General features: G+C 41.3%; 2 protein-coding genes across 4 annotated transcripts; one reads left to right on the top strand and one right to left on the bottom strand.

Moving 5' to 3' along the window:
• Positions 1–387: 387 nt before the first annotated feature.
• trim24 (tripartite motif containing 24) lies at positions 388–12791 on the bottom strand. 2 transcript variants are annotated; one of them, XM_041963596.1, is made up of 19 exons: positions 12061–12791; positions 11400–11518; positions 11130–11277; positions 10532–10664; positions 10206–10322; positions 9868–9982; positions 9632–9778; positions 9342–9456; positions 7546–7682; positions 7154–7399; positions 6564–6686; positions 6301–6448; positions 6150–6207; positions 5287–5413; positions 4838–5139; positions 3778–3889; positions 3492–3566; positions 2323–2484; positions 388–2145 (listed from the first exon to the last, which is right to left on the bottom strand). In XM_041963596.1, the coding sequence occupies exons 1-19, from the start codon at positions 12332–12334 to the stop codon at positions 1594–1596; spliced, it is 3210 nt and encodes a 1069-aa protein (XP_041819530.1). In that variant the 5' UTR covers positions 12335–12791; the 3' UTR covers positions 388–1593. The 2 variants fall into 2 exon arrangements, with proteins under 2 accessions (XP_041819530.1, XP_041819531.1); XM_041963597.1 differs by having other exon boundaries at positions 10532–10661.
• Positions 12792–13190: 399 nt separating this feature from the next.
• LOC121625499 (aldo-keto reductase family 1 member D1-like) lies at positions 13191–16994 on the top strand. Of its 2 annotated transcripts, XM_041963598.1 has the most exons (9): positions 13191–13300; positions 13983–14150; positions 14266–14382; positions 15238–15315; positions 15624–15746; positions 16031–16140; positions 16337–16502; positions 16620–16702; positions 16783–16994. In XM_041963598.1, the coding sequence occupies exons 1-9, from the start codon at positions 13202–13204 to the stop codon at positions 16823–16825; spliced, it is 987 nt and encodes a 328-aa protein (XP_041819532.1). In that variant the 5' UTR covers positions 13191–13201; the 3' UTR covers positions 16826–16994. The 2 variants fall into 2 exon arrangements, with proteins under 2 accessions (XP_041819532.1, XP_041819533.1); XM_041963599.1 differs by lacking the exon at positions 15624–15746.
• The last annotated feature ends 663 nt before the right edge of the window (positions 16995–17657 follow it).

Raw genomic sequence — 17657 nt, 5'->3', positions numbered from 1 at the left:
TAGCATTGCTTAGGTTTTTGAAATGAGTTTGGTTGAAACTAAAAATGAAATCTTTTAAATTAACATGTATAATGGCAGCTAATCACAAACATATCAGAGAGAAAACAAATGAAAATAAGTACCAGCAGCCTTCATAGAACACAGAATGCAAACAGGCTAATTATGAAGTCATGTGTAATAATTAAAAGAAGCAAAAGTGTTTTCTCTTTCTGTTAATCATGTCTCGACCCCTCAAATTAATCTTGTGACCCCTTGAAGGGGTTGAGACCACAGGTTGAGAACCATTCCAACGCTAGAAGCAAATTCCATTTTGTCATGATGCAGTGTGTTGCATTACCTAAAAAGAAACAGAATAAAGACGACAGCGGTGGAAGTCAGATCCACATGTAACCCTGTTTATTACAAATATTGTAAATGCAGGAGCTTTAATGCTGAACATTGTTCGTAGAGTTCATTTACAGGTCCTGTGTCCCCTCAATAAATAATACAAATCATGATGTTGGATGAAATAATACATATTGTAGCTTTTCATCTCAAGTGAGTTGATGTCCATACAGGAGAGTTTAGTCCAAACAAAATGTGTTTTTCTTGTAATGCCATTGACCAACTGGGTGGAACTGGAGGCTTTTTACATTACTTTAAGTGATTAAACCAATAAGGCTCGGGCCTAATCATATGCAAAAGTAATCATGCAGCAGGAGGGCAAGGACACAGTCTGGAAAACACACTGCTGTCAGAGGCTGATGATTAGAAAGTGATAGTCGTGTCTCTGAATTATCTTGGACTGATAGCAGCAAAGAACTGTCCTCATGATAAAATCCAACAAGGCTGCCATGTGATAAAACACTGCTGGGACTGGGGGAAAAAGAGGCCTCAAACTGGCAACACAGAAATGAAAAAAAAAATCACGGTGGTTAAAATGCCAGCTTTGTCAAGGGTCTGTTTAAATCAATGTCGCGCTGACAGACGTTGCACTTCCTTCTGCACAGACACTACAGCACACGCAGCGGCTCTGTTTGTTGCATACATAGCATACTAATAAAAAAACAAAACAATACTATTGCAATAAAACTATTTGTGTATGCGCCAAATGGCTAGTACAAGTCCTAAAACACAAAAATGGAGGCGTTATTATGTACATTAAGACATGTGACATGCATTGTTAATTCAAAATCTTGTTTTTCTTTTCTTATTTTGATTGCAGCATTTGTGCCTTGGGTTCATGGCATTATTATGTACAGGTGATAAGCAAGGTAACCAATGATAACTTACACATGATAGTATCAACAAAGAATATCTTTTGTGTGCTTTTCAGAGTCGTCATCACAGAAAATAACCTTTTAGTTACAGTAAAATTGTAACCGCTGTCCAGAAAAAAACACGAAAGGAGCTTTATTTGCACCCTTCGTTGTGCATCTACAGCACGACCGCGACTAAATAAGTCTATTTAGTACAGCAGTACCCTTCTTCTTCCTATTGCAAATATATTACAAAAAATGTCTGAGTGCAGCAAATGTAGGTCCCCACTGGGGCCACTTCTGTGGAAGCCTGAAATCATCCATGTTTCCAGAGTTTCTGTCTGATGAAATCCATCTATCCCTTCTCCTCTTTAGCTGTGTCTGCAGGACTCGACTCCTTCTCCTGGGCTTCAGGTGGCTCTGCAGCCTTATCTGGAGAAAGCTGAGGGCTCTCTTTTCTGGGGGAGCTGGGAGCTTCTCCATGTTTTGTTTCGCTATCAGCAGCTGCGGAGATCTTCACAGGAGTCTCCTCGTGCTGCTCCACCCCCTCTGCAGAAGGCGCGCCTGCCACCTTTTTGTCCGTCCCATTCTCGCTCGCATTGATCGCTTTCTCCTCCGTTCCTGGCTTTTCTTCCTCCGCCGAGGCTGACGCATCTTCCAGAGGTGGCAAGTCCTCTTCCACAGGGGGGATTCCTTCTCCTGCAGGACTTTGCTGTTTATCGTCTTCTACTGGAGCCATGCCTTCCTCCATCATCCCTTCCTCTTCCTCATCTATCTCATCCTCCAGAGGAGGAATCATCTGCTCTTCCCTCCCTCCAGGGAAGACCCTGTCTGGGTAGACTTGTTTCAACTGTTCCTCAAAGTAGTCCTCCAAGTACAAGCCTGCACTGCCCACTTCGGAGGTCGCCTGTAAAGTCAGTGCACAGAAAAAGAGCAAGTACTTTAGAAAAGCGCAAATGATTAAATGGCATTTGTCAATAAGCAGAAAATGTGTTAGATACATTATTACACAATACAATCATTCTGTTTTTGCAGAATGCTGGTTAATTTCCCACAGGGACCGTTTATAGAAACTGATAATTACCTTGTAGTACTTTGCACAGTTGAAAAATATGAGCCTGACGTCTGCAACAAACCCCTCCGGACGACTGTAGCCTTCATCTTCCCTCGACTTCGACTCCAGTCTCCTCTTCACTATTGACAAATCCATCGGGGTCTTGATCAGCTCTTTGTACCTTCTTGTCTCCTACATTAGAAAAACAGTGAAGGTTAAGCATCCAACACAACTCATATGAGAATAACATTTTTTTAGTTGCCGCTTTCAAACTGAATCTTTATGCTAAAACACAACTACAACTCAGTCAGACGGTTTTACAAAGTGTCCCTGAGCTCATGTAGTAACATCCTTTACACAATCATGTGTTCACAAAGTGGTGAACCTCGCTCCATCCTAGCTTGCCTTTCCAGGATGCTCCGTTCATACCCAATCATGATACTATCACCTGTTACCAATCAACCTGTTTACCTGTGGAATGCTCCAAACAGGTGTTTTTGGAGCGTTCCACAACTTTCCCAATCTTTTCCTGTCCCAACTTGTTTGAAATGTATTACTGCCATCAAACTCAGAATAAGCAGATATTCACACAAATCAATGACAATGATGAGGCCAAACATTAAATATAGTGTCTTTGCACTGTTTTCTATTGAGTATAAGTCAAAAAGGATGGAGAGGTTATCACATTCTGAATTATTTATGTTTTTCACAGTGTCCCAACTTGGAATCAACTTGGCTGTATTATTTAAAATAACATCAAAAGTAAAAAAGTAAAAAAAAACAAAACTACACACTTCTGATAAACATTTGTTACTGCAACTGAGCACAATTAAAAAAAAACTAATTTTTACAGTTACTGAGGTACATTTTTAGTGAAGTAGTGAACTTCACTACAGTTGAAGTTTATTACAGGACAGATTATCTCACTGTCATTAGTAATTCTTCAGTGTCTCCACTGGAAACAATAAAGTAGTGCATCTTCTCTTTTTTGAAGTCATTACAATGGCATCCGAATGTTTCCCTTTCTAAAAACTAGGAGAATGACTTTTAGTACATTAAATTTTTTCTCATCTACCTGTTTCTACCTGCTGCACAAACAAGTATCAGCAAAAAAGTGTCATTTCCTTCACATCACATTAAATGGAGATTTTTTTTTTTAATTTAAACTTTGTTCACAAATACTAAAGACTGTAACTTACTGATGGAGAAGCAGGCTGCTGGAAGTCAGTGCTGAAGTCATTGCAGAACAGACGCAGCAGCAGCCTCTCACACCTCTGCATATAGAAACAGAAGAAAAAACATTCAATCCGACATTGAACTGATCATGTTCTGTAGAGGAAACGGTCTTCCTTAATGACAGGAAACTTGTCTGATGGGAGACAGCCACAGTGGAAATCATTAAAAGGCTTTGGTCTCAAACACAGGAATAATCATAAAAACAGAATGAATGTCTTGCACAGGGAAAGACCAGCTGAGTGATCATACCCTTCTATCGACAGGCGGGAACCCTTCAGGGGCCGGGTCGTCCTTGCTGTCGGAGTCGTATTCCATCTCAGGAGAGACGAGGTCCCGGCAGAACGAACAGAACCACTCGCCGCTGTGGAGACACGTCAGGAGGGGAAAAGTGGTAAGGACAGATGCCAAAGATTGGCCAACTACAGCTGAATATGATCAAGCTGGAACTGGAGATCAGAATCCCCATCATCTGTATACATTATTGCAAACTACTCCTCTGATTGATTATTTTACTGTTAAATGACTTAATGTGATCATGATCCAAGATGGACTTTCTCTGTGTTGGATAAAATTTGACTGATCGGGCAACCAAAAGAAAACTCAAAAACTGTGTTAAATGAGCACAAAGTGTACACCATTCATTATCATTGTGCATTATATCCAACACGTTTTATAACCTGGTGCAGTTCTGCTTTAAGTTTGACCAGCATGAATACAGGAGCTGCACTACAATACCAGCAAATGCAAAAATCCCAGAAACCTTCAGGGTTTTCCCGAAGATGTTTGCAGTCCTCTTCAGATGTATCACCTCTCAGTGTAAACCAATTAACAAACCTTTCAATATCACAAACTTGCTGCTGCAATAAAATCTAGACTAATCAGTATACTACTGTAAAACAAGAAAGGTCTGTTCTATTAAATTACTGTAAGCAAGAAATCTACTTTTATATCCATAAATTACAAAAACAACATTTTTTAAAGATTTTCAAGCACATTTCTCAGATTAGGGAAATTACAATGAAACATTTCATGTAAGAATGCTTTAAATATCAGAAGATTTTAAAGATGTTGGTGTACTAAGAATTATTAAAGTAGTTAAGATGATATACTCTGACATTGGTGAGTAAAAGCTATAATAAAATACTTATTTTCAAAGATAAATTGTAGACACAGTCTTCACAGCAGCAATAATGGATACAAATTTATTCTTATTCAGAATTTTTATTAAAAAATATTATTACTCTTATTTTATGTGTCCATCATCATTTAATTGTGCAGCCACTGCATTGAGAGACAATGTGTCTCTCACCTGGGGGACTCATTCAGAGTGGGAATGTGACAGGACAGATGGAAAACTTTGGGACACTTGTCGCAACAGAGCAGCTCCCCTCCGTTCTGACAGACGGCGCACCAGTCCTCGTTGGGATCTTCCTCCGGCTCCGGTCTCTTTTCAGACTCTGGCTGCCCTGCGGACTGAGGACGTTGCTCCTTCCCTGCTTTGGACTCTGATCCAGGGGCCGGCACTGGGGCGGGCGCCTTGAGCTGCTGTCGAGGCTTTGACTGGGCCCCGGTGCTGCTGTCCGGCAGGCTGGAGCCTGCACTGGACTGGACCTGCAGGCAGAGGAAACACAGGCTATGACACTCCTACTCAATAAAGTTTGCATGCAGCTCTGTATTGTGATTGACAGCCTGTCACCTACTGTACATGCTACATTCAGTTTCTACAACATTCTTGTGCAACTCGAGTAGTTCTCTCACAAAACGAACTTCATCCTCATCCTCTGGTTCGTCCTTGATGACGATAACGGGTCCAGGGGACGACCTTCTTCGTCGCTTGGCTGAGGGGGCAGATGGAGCCTCAAAAGATGGCTTCCAGGTAGTCGTCCTTCAGGGAAGAGTTTGCCAGAGAGAGGAGAAGGAAAGAGCGTGACCACAATATAGTTATATAGTTTTTTTTATGAAATTTTGTCCTCTGAATCACTCAAACGTCACATTACATAGTTGAGTGAAAACATTAAGTAAGTGTCAAAAGGTCAGAGATAATATATCAGATATTAACTGTTTAAATAGACAGATTTTGGGGGGAATTAAATATACTTTAGACGAGCTGTTAGGACTTAAGGCTAATGAAGACGACTGCCATCAAAACATGACACAATTTAAAGTCGTTTCAACGTTGTGCACTAAAAAGGCACAATTCTAACCAAATGTCAGACACAGCAAGTAGCACTTCCAGCACATCTCTCTAGTTAAAAAGCACAGATTCAAAAGCAAAACATTAAGAAAAAGTATCAGCCATAATCTTTGCCAGTGGAGAACCTAAAAATTAAAGTGTGCAAAAAAAAGCTATTAGTTTCAAAGTGAGATAAATGAATACTTGGACGAAAAACTGCACAATGGGAACTACGTAAGAGTTGCAAAATAAAGATTGATAGATGTGGTCAAATGTTCACAGTAATTTAACACAGTGTCCCAAAAACCAATAATCAACAGCAGCACCAATGAAAGAAGCAGCTGGTGGGAACAGAGGCGAAACAATCCAACACTCAACACTGAACCGTAAAAATGAGCCATAGAGACGAGGAGCTGTGATGAGGATAGAGTTTAGCATCTTTTCTTACCCCGTGCTTCTGTCTGAGGAAGACGGCTTGGCTATCGGAGAGTTCTGCCTTGCTTGAACTTGAGAGGAGAAGAAGAGAAGTCATTTAAGATTAATGTTGACATGGGATCAGATCTTTAGACTTGCTGCATCGTTAGCGCAGTGATAATGACCTGCTATGTGATTCAGCGCGCTCGTTTTGTCTGCAGCTGCTGAGGCCACGCTTGGAGCGAAGCTGGGTTTGGGGATGGAGATGGTGATGGAGGGGACAGATCCACCAGCCTCACTTCTCTTCAGGAAGGACGACTCAGGGAGGCCCCGCTTAAGGGAAGAAAAAAAAAAGTGGTGTAATTAAAGCTTTGTAAAACTTCCACAAATCAACCACTTAGTCTCTGATGCTCATGTGAGACTGAAGACCTTGTAGCCTCTTACCAACCTGATGTAGTGACGTCTGTGTAGCCGCCCCGGCGGGCAGAGGATGCGGGTAACGGGACGTACCCTGCGACACATCGATGGGTTTAGGAGGAAAGCTGGAGGTATGGATCAGATCTCTCAGAGACTAGATGTAGGAAAATAAGTTGAGAGAATAGAAAAGCCAGTTCAGCATCAACTGTAAGTCACTTTGTCCGACTGGAGTGGGAAACAGCAAGTGTTAAAAACAATTACAGACATTTACAGTAACAAAAAACAAGAAATGTTTTTATTTCCTAGTGAAAACTTTGGCATTTCTCAAGAAGAAGAAGAAAATGCTGGTACTGGAAATGTATGAAAAAACTGAGAGGATTCAGTATACTCTAGTAGATAAAACAAGTTGAGTCACCCCACTTTTTGAGGCAGAAGATTAACAGATTTTTCCCAGAATCTTTATAACAATCACATCAATGTATACTTGTGACGTATACGTGTGTTTAAAACAAAGTAGCAGGATTTCCACGTGACGAGCAGCTCATGTTTGGCATAGAGAACATACAGAAAATTCCCCACACACACCTGCACATTCTCATCTTTCTACCTGCACTAACTCACCTGAGCGGGAGGGAATCCCGCGTTGTGAAGCATGGACGATGTGGGGCTTCTAGGGTTGGGGTGGGTGTTTCCGTATCTGCGACCCGGGTGGCCCAAACTGGGGGGGCCTTGTGATGGGGAGGACCCACCGTGGATGGGTCTGGTTGGGGGTGGAGGGCCGGGTGGTCCTGGGAGTCGGACGTTTTGGTACCAGGACCAGTGGTTGGGAGGGGGCTGCCTGTGGGGCTGCTGGGACAGCTTGTCCACCTTGGGCAGAGAAATAAAGGAGAGATAAATGCACAGAATTTAGTATGGTAGTCTGGTACAGTCAGCAAAAAGTTTAAAGAAAGATTTAACAAGTTTGACCTGAACAACAGCTTTTTTTTTTTTACTGACTGTGATGAAAGGCCAACCTGCATCTGGAGCTGTGCCAGGGTGCTCTGTCGCTGCTGAGCTGCTGAGAGTCCTCCAGTGGGTGCCTCTGCTCTGGGACCAGGCTGGTGGTTGGTGATGGGCGGCCGGCCCGGCCCCCTCTCTACTACCAGAGAACCTGGAGAAAATAAGCAGTCAAGAAATAAATTGTGAATTGTGCCCCAGTCCACTGGTTGACACTGATATTCTAACTTCTGATTTAGCAAAGGGTAAAAACAGTAGGTGGTCAAACCAGGGATATCGCTTTTCCTTATTACACAAATTGTTCTTCCTTGTCAAGACCTGCCATTTATATGACGCACAATGCAACACGATGGCCAACACTTTGGTCCGACATTCAGGTGTGTTATAACATATGTGTCTAATATAGCTCAGAGCTGCTATCACTTGAGGAACATTCTCATTTCATGCAGCTCCCCTGCAGCCACAAAAGGCTTCATACAACTTTCTTCACATATGTAGTCGCACTCCCGTAAAAGTTCCCCTTTAATGACCAAACCACTTTTTCTGCCTTTCACTTGGAGACAGAAACTTGAATGCATGTTTCTAACCCTGTTTTAGTCATGACTGTCTAGCACCTGTCTCACAACAATCATTATATTAAGTCCAGATGTACTTAACATTTTCTGCTCCATTATATGCAGGAATAACAAACATTCCTGCTGCCTACGTCTATGTTAATCATGGACCTGCACCTGTTGCCCGTACTTGGTGACTCAACAAGAAAGAAAGAAATACAAAGGAAGTCATTCTTGGTATGGTTAATAGACTATGGTTAATGTAAGATACTTATTAGAGCTCTGTAAGCATTTGTTGGTGGCCAAGAGTAAGTAATTCCTGCCCATGAGAAGATCCAAAGGGACACTCAGAGACAAGTCAATCTGAGTCACAGGTTTTCTGGGAAGCTCAGCTTAAGTTATCCCAGCTGCTGTTTCATCATCAGGTGGCTAGAGAAGATGTAAATGGTGGTAAACCTCAGTGGAGGAGTAACGAAAGAAATGTGGGTACTTCCACAGAAAGACTAGAGAGTGGGAGGGGTGAATCCAGTTCCATGCACGGATGAGTCAAAGTTTGAGTCCCGGAACAATTCAAAATATTGACTGCAGGCATGTCTCATGATTAAATTGATCTTTGTGGTTAAGGTTTGAGAGAGTTCACAACTGTTACACTATTGTTCTTCAACTGTCTCCTGCAAAAAGCAATTTAAGCAAAGACATGCACACAACTGTTGTTATCCATCATTCCATCTGCAAGCCAAGTGCAAATTAAAACCATGCAGGTGTGCTGTAGCCTCTCATAAACTTGATGCTCCTGTTTTAGAAAAGGAAGTACACACATGTGCTCAAACAAAACAAAGAAGATAATAAGATTAATTAAATGTTATTCAGGCCAGACAAGATTCACACACTGGAAGACAGAGAAGCAAAAACAATCGACCTTGTTTACTAGATTTAAGAGCACATTGAGAAATAAAGTTAAAATAAAAGTATGGTATGACATCACCAAAAAGGTCCAACAGTGGGCTGTACCTCTCTTATTACCATGAATAACCTTATTGAGGATTATTTTGACCAGATTTTCCTCCTTTTCTTAAATCACAGCTGGTGTGGTCATTTTATCATTTAAAGATCTACAACAGGAAATGTGTGGTTTGCAGGTATTCCTGCAGATGGTTGGTTTTTAAGACACACTAAGCCTTCTACAAATCTGTATGAAACACTTGTTCTTCCGTTGCTGCTTGACTCGTACTGTAAGCTTTAGGCGATGCTGGTCTTACCGAGGTCTACGTTGGTGGCCCAGAAACCAGAGCGACACTGAAAGCGAACAGAACTCTGAGGGACGATGGAGGGATTACAGCTTGCTCTCATCAGGTAATGGATCTGATAAAGGATCTAGGAGAAAAAAATGGCAGCGATATTTAAAATAGAATCACTGAAGTTATGAAAGTATTGTAGGATTTTATCTAATTATTATTGCAAAGAAAAGTCTTTCTTCAGCAAGTTAAAGTACATGTAACAGCTGGACGGAAAAGTAATTAGTTTGTTGCTTGATGCTGAAGACACTCACCAGCCTCTTGCAGTACAGGAGTGCTGTTCCACTATGGCTGGCTGTGGCCCATTTGGTAAAGCTGATGACGTGGTCTAGGTGCCTGCTCAGAGAGTTGACGTCCTCTTGCTGCTTTTTCAAACCCAACTCGTGGTCCTTAGTCAAAGCCTGGGAGAAAATGTGTGCATGAATTGCCACCCATTCTAAATGTGACAACTGCCTTCGAAAAGTCATTTAACTTGGCAGATTAAACATACCTCAAGCTGGTTAACCAGAATTTTTCCCTTCCTGTTGATCTCCATAATCAAGTTACAGATGGACTTCTTTATTTCATTTGTTACAGACTTCCGGTTTTCGTCAACTTGCTGGAGTCTGAGAGAATTTGATGGCAGAAAAGGAAATGGAATTTTAATATCATTCCTCACATGAATCCAGCATCAGCTACAATATGCAGATGATTGTCAATGTAATTACATTTGCTAAAACCCATAACCTGGAAAAATAAGTCTTAGTATCCCAAATGAACTAATTTGTCAGATTCATATTGCATAAAAATACGAGTGTATCTGAAAAAACAGAAAAACAGTTGCTTTACCCAGTGCTGATACAGCTGGACACGTCCTCAATGGCTTTTCTTTTCTCTTGCAACTGCTGAGTCATGTTCTCCAGATACTGCCTGTGGTTCCTGTACGCATCCTCCAGAAACTGGTAGCTGGACAGAAAACACATGTGCATTAATAACTGGAAACTGTCCTTCGTGTTATTGGTTTAATTTAAGTTAGTCTCCGAAATTAATTATTGGGGATTCTTTTTTGGTAAGAGACTAACACCATACACCTATTGCCAATATTTAAGGAAGATAAGTGTAACAATACATTATTTTTATTGCAGGGAAATAAAAATAGTAATAAATCAGCCTACTTGTGATCTTTGTGCTTCAGCAGCTGACAGTCTCGACAGGTGAGTCGGTCGCACGTCTCACAAAACAGCTTCAGTGGCTCCTGCTTGTGTATGTCGCAAAACACAGGCTTCTGCGTGGAAATACTTACTGCTTCTGGGATACAGACAACGGGAGAAAAAGGAAATGTCAAGTCAGCTTATGTCAACTTAAATGTAGGCTCAGCTTTTTCAAGATTTGAACCATCATTATCATGACTCACATCTTGCCAGGGCAGTTAGTCTACAATACTTCACAATTCTGGCTGGTAGGAAACAACCCTTTAGACAGGCCGAGCAAATGGTCCCATCCCTTGCTAAAATTTTTACAATAAGATTCATCTCTCTTCTATGTTACTGGGTGAAAGGTATAAGGACAATACACTGTACAGCCCGCAGTCTAGATCGCCTAAGCTTGTTAGCAGAATTGTCTTCCTTCAGTATTTAACAGTGTTTAGACTACACTAATTAAGGTGTAGCATGCATAATCACTTCAATGCAGCATAAAACAGTGAAGTTGTTACTTTCAAGTCAACCAAATTCCAGAAAAAACTGCTTTCCTGCCATGTTTGACACACTCTACCTGGAGACATCTCCTCCTTCTGGCGTATGGTGTGGTCCCTGGTGAACTTGACCCTCTGGTGTGCCTCAATACATGTCACACACAGGAACTCCACACACTCCACGCAGTAGCCTGTTGCCTCTGTGTTGTCATCACAGCTCATACACACCTACCGAAGACAAAGGTAAAAGAGGAAATGAATGGAGGAGATCCCCGCTTGGTAGAGTGGGGTTGACATAAGCAACCTGTTGCCAGGTGAACGGCGTCAGGATGGGGAAGGTAATGACCGACCTGGCTGGTTTTCTCTACGGTGCTGCTCGGCACCTCGGCTGAGTCCTTGACAAAGAAATTATCCAAAACGTCCATCTCCCAGCATTCCTGTCGGCATACTGGACATCGAATGGCACCCACTGAGGCAAGAGACCAGAACCAATATTAAAGGAGTCGGCTCACAACGACTGACAGGCATGTATTGTTTGAAACAAACACAAAGCTGAATGATACTTAGCTATGCAATATCGATATAATAAAATAACACTGGAAATCATCTATTATCTTAAGTGGTGTGTACACAGAGATGACTTGGGGGTTAGATACATGTCATTATTCAAGTTTGTCTAGTTGCTCTTACAGGCTGCATTTCAGTTAACGAAAAATAGTCACCGCCCAACTATTGTCACATTATATCAATATCAATATCATAATATTTAATCAAAAACACCCTGTGACTGTATTGTATCGTCCTGATCATCCATACATGGCCGACATACATGAAAAAAGTCACATGACACTAAGCTTGACATTATAAAAGCACCGACTTCTGCTCCAACTTGTCATGGCCAGCTTTGTCATCACAAGCTGCCACAGCTGCATCTTTCACAACTTGCTACCGGATGTAAGATCATATCGCCTCTCCATTACATCCTAATGAATAAAAAAACACGACTCTCACGTGGTTTGTTGTTGTCGACTTGACCTTGCGAGTCACGCCTCGGGTCAGCACTCCTGAAGGGAGCGGGGAGACACCTCTTGCAGAAAGAGTGAAGACACGGCAGGAGTTTGGGCTCTCTGTTGTGGAAGCTCAACTTGCAGATGGGACAAGTGTCCATCAACCCGAAGGCGCCTTGCTGTTTCAGCCTCTCTTCCTCGGCCGGCAAACTCTCCGCCTCGTTTTCCACGATAATGACAATGTCGTCGTTGTCAACGTTTTCGGCACTTTCATCCATTTTTAGTCTGCTACTTCCCGATCTTTCCAGTCAGGCAGTCAATGTAGCTTTGCGATTGGAAACAAAGGATAGCCTTAAGACTATCCTTAATGAACAAGGCAGATAAGGAATATAAATAATGTTATTCGCATTATGCCTTACGACATTAAAGACATAGTCCTTCAATCATTCAAGATGGCTTATTAAACTGTGCGGTGACCGCTTTAGCGAAAGTGTATTTCTTCCCGTCCTAGGAGCTAAATTAGCAATGTAGCCTATTTTAATTACACATACGCTCGAGACAATAAATAATATATTCCCATGAATGTGCCAGTTCTTATCCAAACAGGCGAAAGATAAGAGCGGAAACTCGCTTGTAAATCAACATTTCGTAACATAGATAGTATATTTGAAGCTCATATGTCCATGGGGAAAGGCGACCATCTGTGAATTCTTTGCTCAAAACACAGTCCATGTATTACCCATACGGCACTGCGGTATTTTAAAGCTACAGTGCCCGGTTGGGGCCAAACTGCATTTCGAAAATTGCAACAAATAGGCTGACATTTTTTAACCAACTGACCAGTAGCCATGGTAAATAATGAGCACCATATAAAAGTTGATGAATGCTAAAAATGTTAAAAATGCTGACTATCAAATTTAATTACTTCCGCGTGAATGCTTCAGTTATTTTATCACTCTGTCAGTTATTTGCCAGTGGGAGGCTGCGCTTTGTACCTAGGAGGAGTTTCGGTCGTGGTTAAAGTGCAATAGGACAGACTCCATTAACTGTGCCAACTTATATAGGATAGTATATTTAGCCTGTGTGTTGGATGAGGACACAATCAGCAGCACTGCCAAAGTTTGATATTGACAATACGCACTTTGATGAGCATGAACTTGACTGCTGGGAGTCATTCCATTCCTTTGAGTGATGGAAACAGCATACCGTTAATGGGATTGGGAACCTACGGGGATCCCCGCACGGTAGGACACATCACAGGGCCAGAGTGCATGTAGGACCCTTGTAGTGTGTTAGAAAGCTGCCCACGTCTTTTGTTTTGGCGGGTCAAATTTGACCCGTTATTTAACTCCTGAGCCTGAAAATTATTAAAAACACTAGTTATCATCCAATATTGTTTTTCACCGCATAGCTTCTGCGAGAAAGTTTGAGTTCACGTGGGGTGAAGGGAGCCTGTCTGCGTGCGTGTGTGTGTGTGTGTGTGTGTGTGTGTTGTGGGGCACATTGAGCCATATTTGATCCACAGCAACCCACAGCTTTTAAGTGATGCATACAACAGCCAGTATGCTCTGCTGGATCAAATTTGACCCATAACAGCACAAATGTCACTTTTTTTTTTTTAGACCTTTAGAATTTACGAAAATGGTGAAAATTAATTTTGTTGCATTACACTAGTTGTGTCTGAGGATTAGATGAAGCCTTGTTCCAGTACAAAAAAGCAAATGGTACTTTTTACATTCCTAAACTTGAAAACGGGTCAATTAATAAGGGTTAGTACGGGTTAAATAGTAATTGATCTGAATGAACAGTTGAAAATGAAAATTAACAGTTTTAAGAGTTATACAGTTCACGCTGTGAGTTTTTGTCTGTAGGAGCTTTTTTAAAAAAGAGATATTATTCACTCATAAAGGTGTTTCTTTTTGATAGACTCCTAAAGGAACTGCATATGAATCAGTCAAAGTGGCTATTGAAACAGGGTACAGACACATCGATGGGGCCTTGGTCTATTTCAACGAACATGAGGTGGGACAAGCCATCAGGGAGAAAATTGCAGATGGAACTGTGAAGAGGGAGGACATCTTCTACTGCGGAAAGGTGTGCAATATTTACTTTGGTCTTCCTGTGGAGTTCAGTGAACTTTATAGCTACTAAATGAATCCCGGACTTTTGCAACTACTAATACTTTTTTTTGCGTGCACTGGTCATGCAGTTATGGAACACATTTCACCCCCCAGAATTGGTACGACCTGCTTTGGAGAAAACCTTGAAGACATTACAGCTGGATTATGTCGACCTCTACATTGTTGAAATGCCCACAGCCTTTAAGGTATACGTGTGTTTAATGTCACATTAAAAAGATGTCTCTTTAATTTGTCAAAACAACATCACAACCCTGATTACAAAAAAGTTTGGGATGCTGTGTAACGCATAAAACAATATATGATAACTTGCTGATCCTTTTTGAGACATACTCAATTGAAAACAGTACAAAGACAATATATTTCATGTTTTACCTCATCAGCTTCATCATCGTATCTGCTTATTCTGAATTTGATGCAGCAACACGTTTCAAAGAAGTTGGGACAGCAAAAAAAGACATGGAAAGTTGTGGAATGATCCAAAACACTTGTTTGGAACATTCCACAGGTAAACAGGTTGCTTGGTAACAGGTGATAGCATCATGATTGTGTATGAAAGGAGAATCCTGGTAAGGCTCAGACATTCACAAGCAATGTTGGAGGAAGGTTCATTATTTTGTGAAGACAGGATTGTATAAAAAATGTTACGACATGGGCTCAGCTTTAGGGCATTCAATCGTTCGCAACTGGACCTCGTCAGTTTGTCTTGGAAGACGTTTCGCCTCTCATCTGAGCAGGCTTCATCTATTTGAGATGAAGAGGGGAAACGTCTTCCAAGACAAACTGACGAGGTCCAGTCGCCAACGATTGAATGCCCTAAAGCTTACAATGACCTGGATGAATGACATTATTCTCAGGCATACATGGGCTCAGGATCAAAAACATTTTTGGAAACACAGTTTATTTGCAGATGATTGCATTCTGTTTTTATTTTTTACAGTGTCCCAACTTTTTTGGAACTGGAGTTGTACACATTTTTTCATTATTCAACATGTTAATAAATGTCAATTATTCATCTCACTGAATATTATTATTTTCTGAAGCCAGGAGATACATTTTACCCCAAAGATGAAAATGGGAAGCACATTTATCACGAGACAGATCTCTGTGCTACGTGGGAGGTGAGACTTGTTGACCTGCATGTCTACTTTGGGCAACACTGGCTATAAGTAAATAATTAATGATGAAAATCAGCTTTCCCCTCTTCTCTCCACTGAAGTCTACAAAGCCTTTCATTCACAACTGCATTATTCTTCTTCAGTCTCAGACTTTACTGTCAATGTTGCATGTAGAAAAAGGTAGATAATTGACACGCTGAAGGTCAGGAGCCTTACACTTGGAAGTACTCTGTGCTGTTCACTTATAAAACTGACATTCTGTTCAAAGTTCAAAGTCTAATTTCCTGCTTCCTGCTTTTCTTGTGTTCAAGGCTTTGGAGGCTTGCAAAGATGCTGGACTAGTAAAATCACTTGGCGTATCCAACTTCAACAAGCGGCAACTGGAACTGATCCTCAACAAACCTGGGCTGAAACACAAACCTGTGTCAAACCAGGTACAGAGAACATTAGTTCTGGCAAATTCTAAGAAAACATTGAGGTCTGGATTATAGAAGGGAAAGACATAATCGACCAACACAAGAAAGTGTGCCAAGTCAGAGACATATTGTGCTAAGCAAACTGAATAGAAATTTTATCACAATAGTGTGCAGATGCCCTTAAGAAAACTGGCTTGGTACATAAATACTGACTAATATCGCACATAAGACTCACAAAGAAGCATTCAGTCTGTCTTCAGCAACTAACAAACACTGTTTGTGGGATTTTTTTTTTAACACAGGTTGAATGTCATCCGTATTTCACTCAGCCAAAGCTATTTGAGTACTGCAAGCAGAAGGATATTGTCATTGTGGGATACAGCCCCTTGGGGACATCTAGAGATGCATCCTGGTACTGTATGCAAGAGAAACGCATACTTATCACATTCACTTAATGTGTAACTAATGATAGCAAATTAAAGATGCAATGTTCTCAGCTAAACTGATTCAGATGCTTTCACAAGGTCTGGCTGGCACTTCTAAACTGCCTATTTAACTGTGCAGATGTAATTCGTCGTCTCCTAGTAAAATACCGTCCACTTCCACAGGGTAAACCTGACATGCCCCCCATTGCTGGAAGATGAGCTGCTGGTCTCGGTTGCTAAAAAGTACAACAAGGCCACAGCCCAGGTGGCCTTGAGGTTCAACGTGCAGAGAGGAGTGGTGGTCATCCCGAAGAGCTTCAGCCCTGTTCGCATAAAGGAGAACTTTCAGGTTTGTTTGTATGGCGTCAGTTAAGGCGGCCGTTCAGCATGCAGGGGTATAGCTTAAAACAACAACAACAACAAAAAACAAACAAACATGAAGAAATGTGTTGTGATCGATCTGCAGATATTCGACTTCTCGCTTTCTGAGGCTGAGATGAAGGCAATTGAGGGACTGAACAAGAATATTCGTTTTGTGGAACTGCTCATGTGAGTATAGTGCATAATGTGTGAGTGATGTGTTACTGTAATAAAGAAGTAAATACTATCACTCTTTACTGACTCAACAGGTGGTCTGATCATCCCGAGTATCCATTTCACGATGACTACTAGACGCCACAGATGCCAAGACTTCATTTAAATTTGAATTTTAAATAAGCTGGCTTGTTCGCTTTGCTTTAACATTTTGTGCTTTTACTTGAAAATTATTTTGATAGCCCTTTTATTGAAGATTTCATAAAAATGGCAGATATATACTTATCATTGATTGATTAATTGATGTGAGCAGGAAATCTGATTATTTATATTCTGTATCAATATTTTTGGCTTTGTGTCTGATTTAAAGACAATTAAAAAAAAACATTGTTCTCAGCCTCCCTTTTTTCGACAAACGTTGCAATCGCGACAGTTGTTAGTCTTAGATGAAAGTGGCGCATGAGTATTGGCGTATTGTATGACTGTTAACTGGACTCGAAACATTAGCAATACTAATGTTTTGTCTGGAATGAGCGCACCTTTCTTTTGTGGTTGCGACGAACCATTGTGCAAATGATACCTTAAAGTGCTGTAGGAAATATATAAGTTACGACTGTAGAAAAGGTCAAAGTGGCACAACAGACGGCAGGGGTCTTTCGCACTCCCTGCAGCCTAGTTGGCTACATGACACACTCCCTGAGATCTTTTTCTAAACTTGACCGTTTCGACGGTGTGCCATGCAGTAGACGTGCCCTGTCTGTAGTGTGTGTCCTTATTTGCATACAGGCTGCCACAGTCGTTTTAATGGTACTGTCACTGCCCGATTTGTGCAGAGACAGGTATGCGGTTGCTCAGACGTGGCGTTTAGATAGTAGCCATTCCAGGAAGGCTTATTAAAAGAATCCAACCACACATAAGCCCATGATTGCCAAATGAATCCTTAATTACTACCTGAATGTCATCTCACCAT

The sequence above is a fragment of the Chelmon rostratus genome, chromosome 22, assembly GCF_017976325.1.
Source record: "Chelmon rostratus isolate fCheRos1 chromosome 22, fCheRos1.pri, whole genome shotgun sequence".
In the NCBI taxonomy this organism is placed as follows: domain Eukaryota; kingdom Metazoa; phylum Chordata; class Actinopteri; order Chaetodontiformes; family Chaetodontidae; genus Chelmon; species Chelmon rostratus.
Note: the sequence above shows the minus strand (reverse complement) of the source record. Positions and strands in the feature narration are given on the sequence as shown.

Coding starts and splice junctions, on each gene's coding strand:
- trim24 (XM_041963596.1), bottom strand. CDS start 12,334: ATGGATGAAAGTGCCGAAAACGTTGACAACGACGACATTGTCATTATC. Junction 9,983..10,205: donor TCCAGCTGTATCAGCACTGG/GTAAAGCAACTG, acceptor AAATTCTCTCAG/ACTCCAGCAAGTTGACGAAA. Junction 9,779..9,867: donor TTCTGGTTAACCAGCTTGAG/GTATGTTTAATC, acceptor ATTTTCTCCCAG/GCTTTGACTAAGGACCACGA.
- LOC121625499 (XM_041963598.1), top strand. CDS start 13,202: ATGAGCATGAACTTGACTGCTGGGAGTCATTCCATTCCTTTGAGTGAT. Junction 14,151..14,265: donor ACATCTTCTACTGCGGAAAG/GTGTGCAATATT, acceptor CTGGTCATGCAG/TTATGGAACACATTTCACCC. Junction 16,703..16,782: donor CGTTTTGTGGAACTGCTCAT/GTGAGTATAGTG, acceptor CTGACTCAACAG/GTGGTCTGATCATCCCGAGT.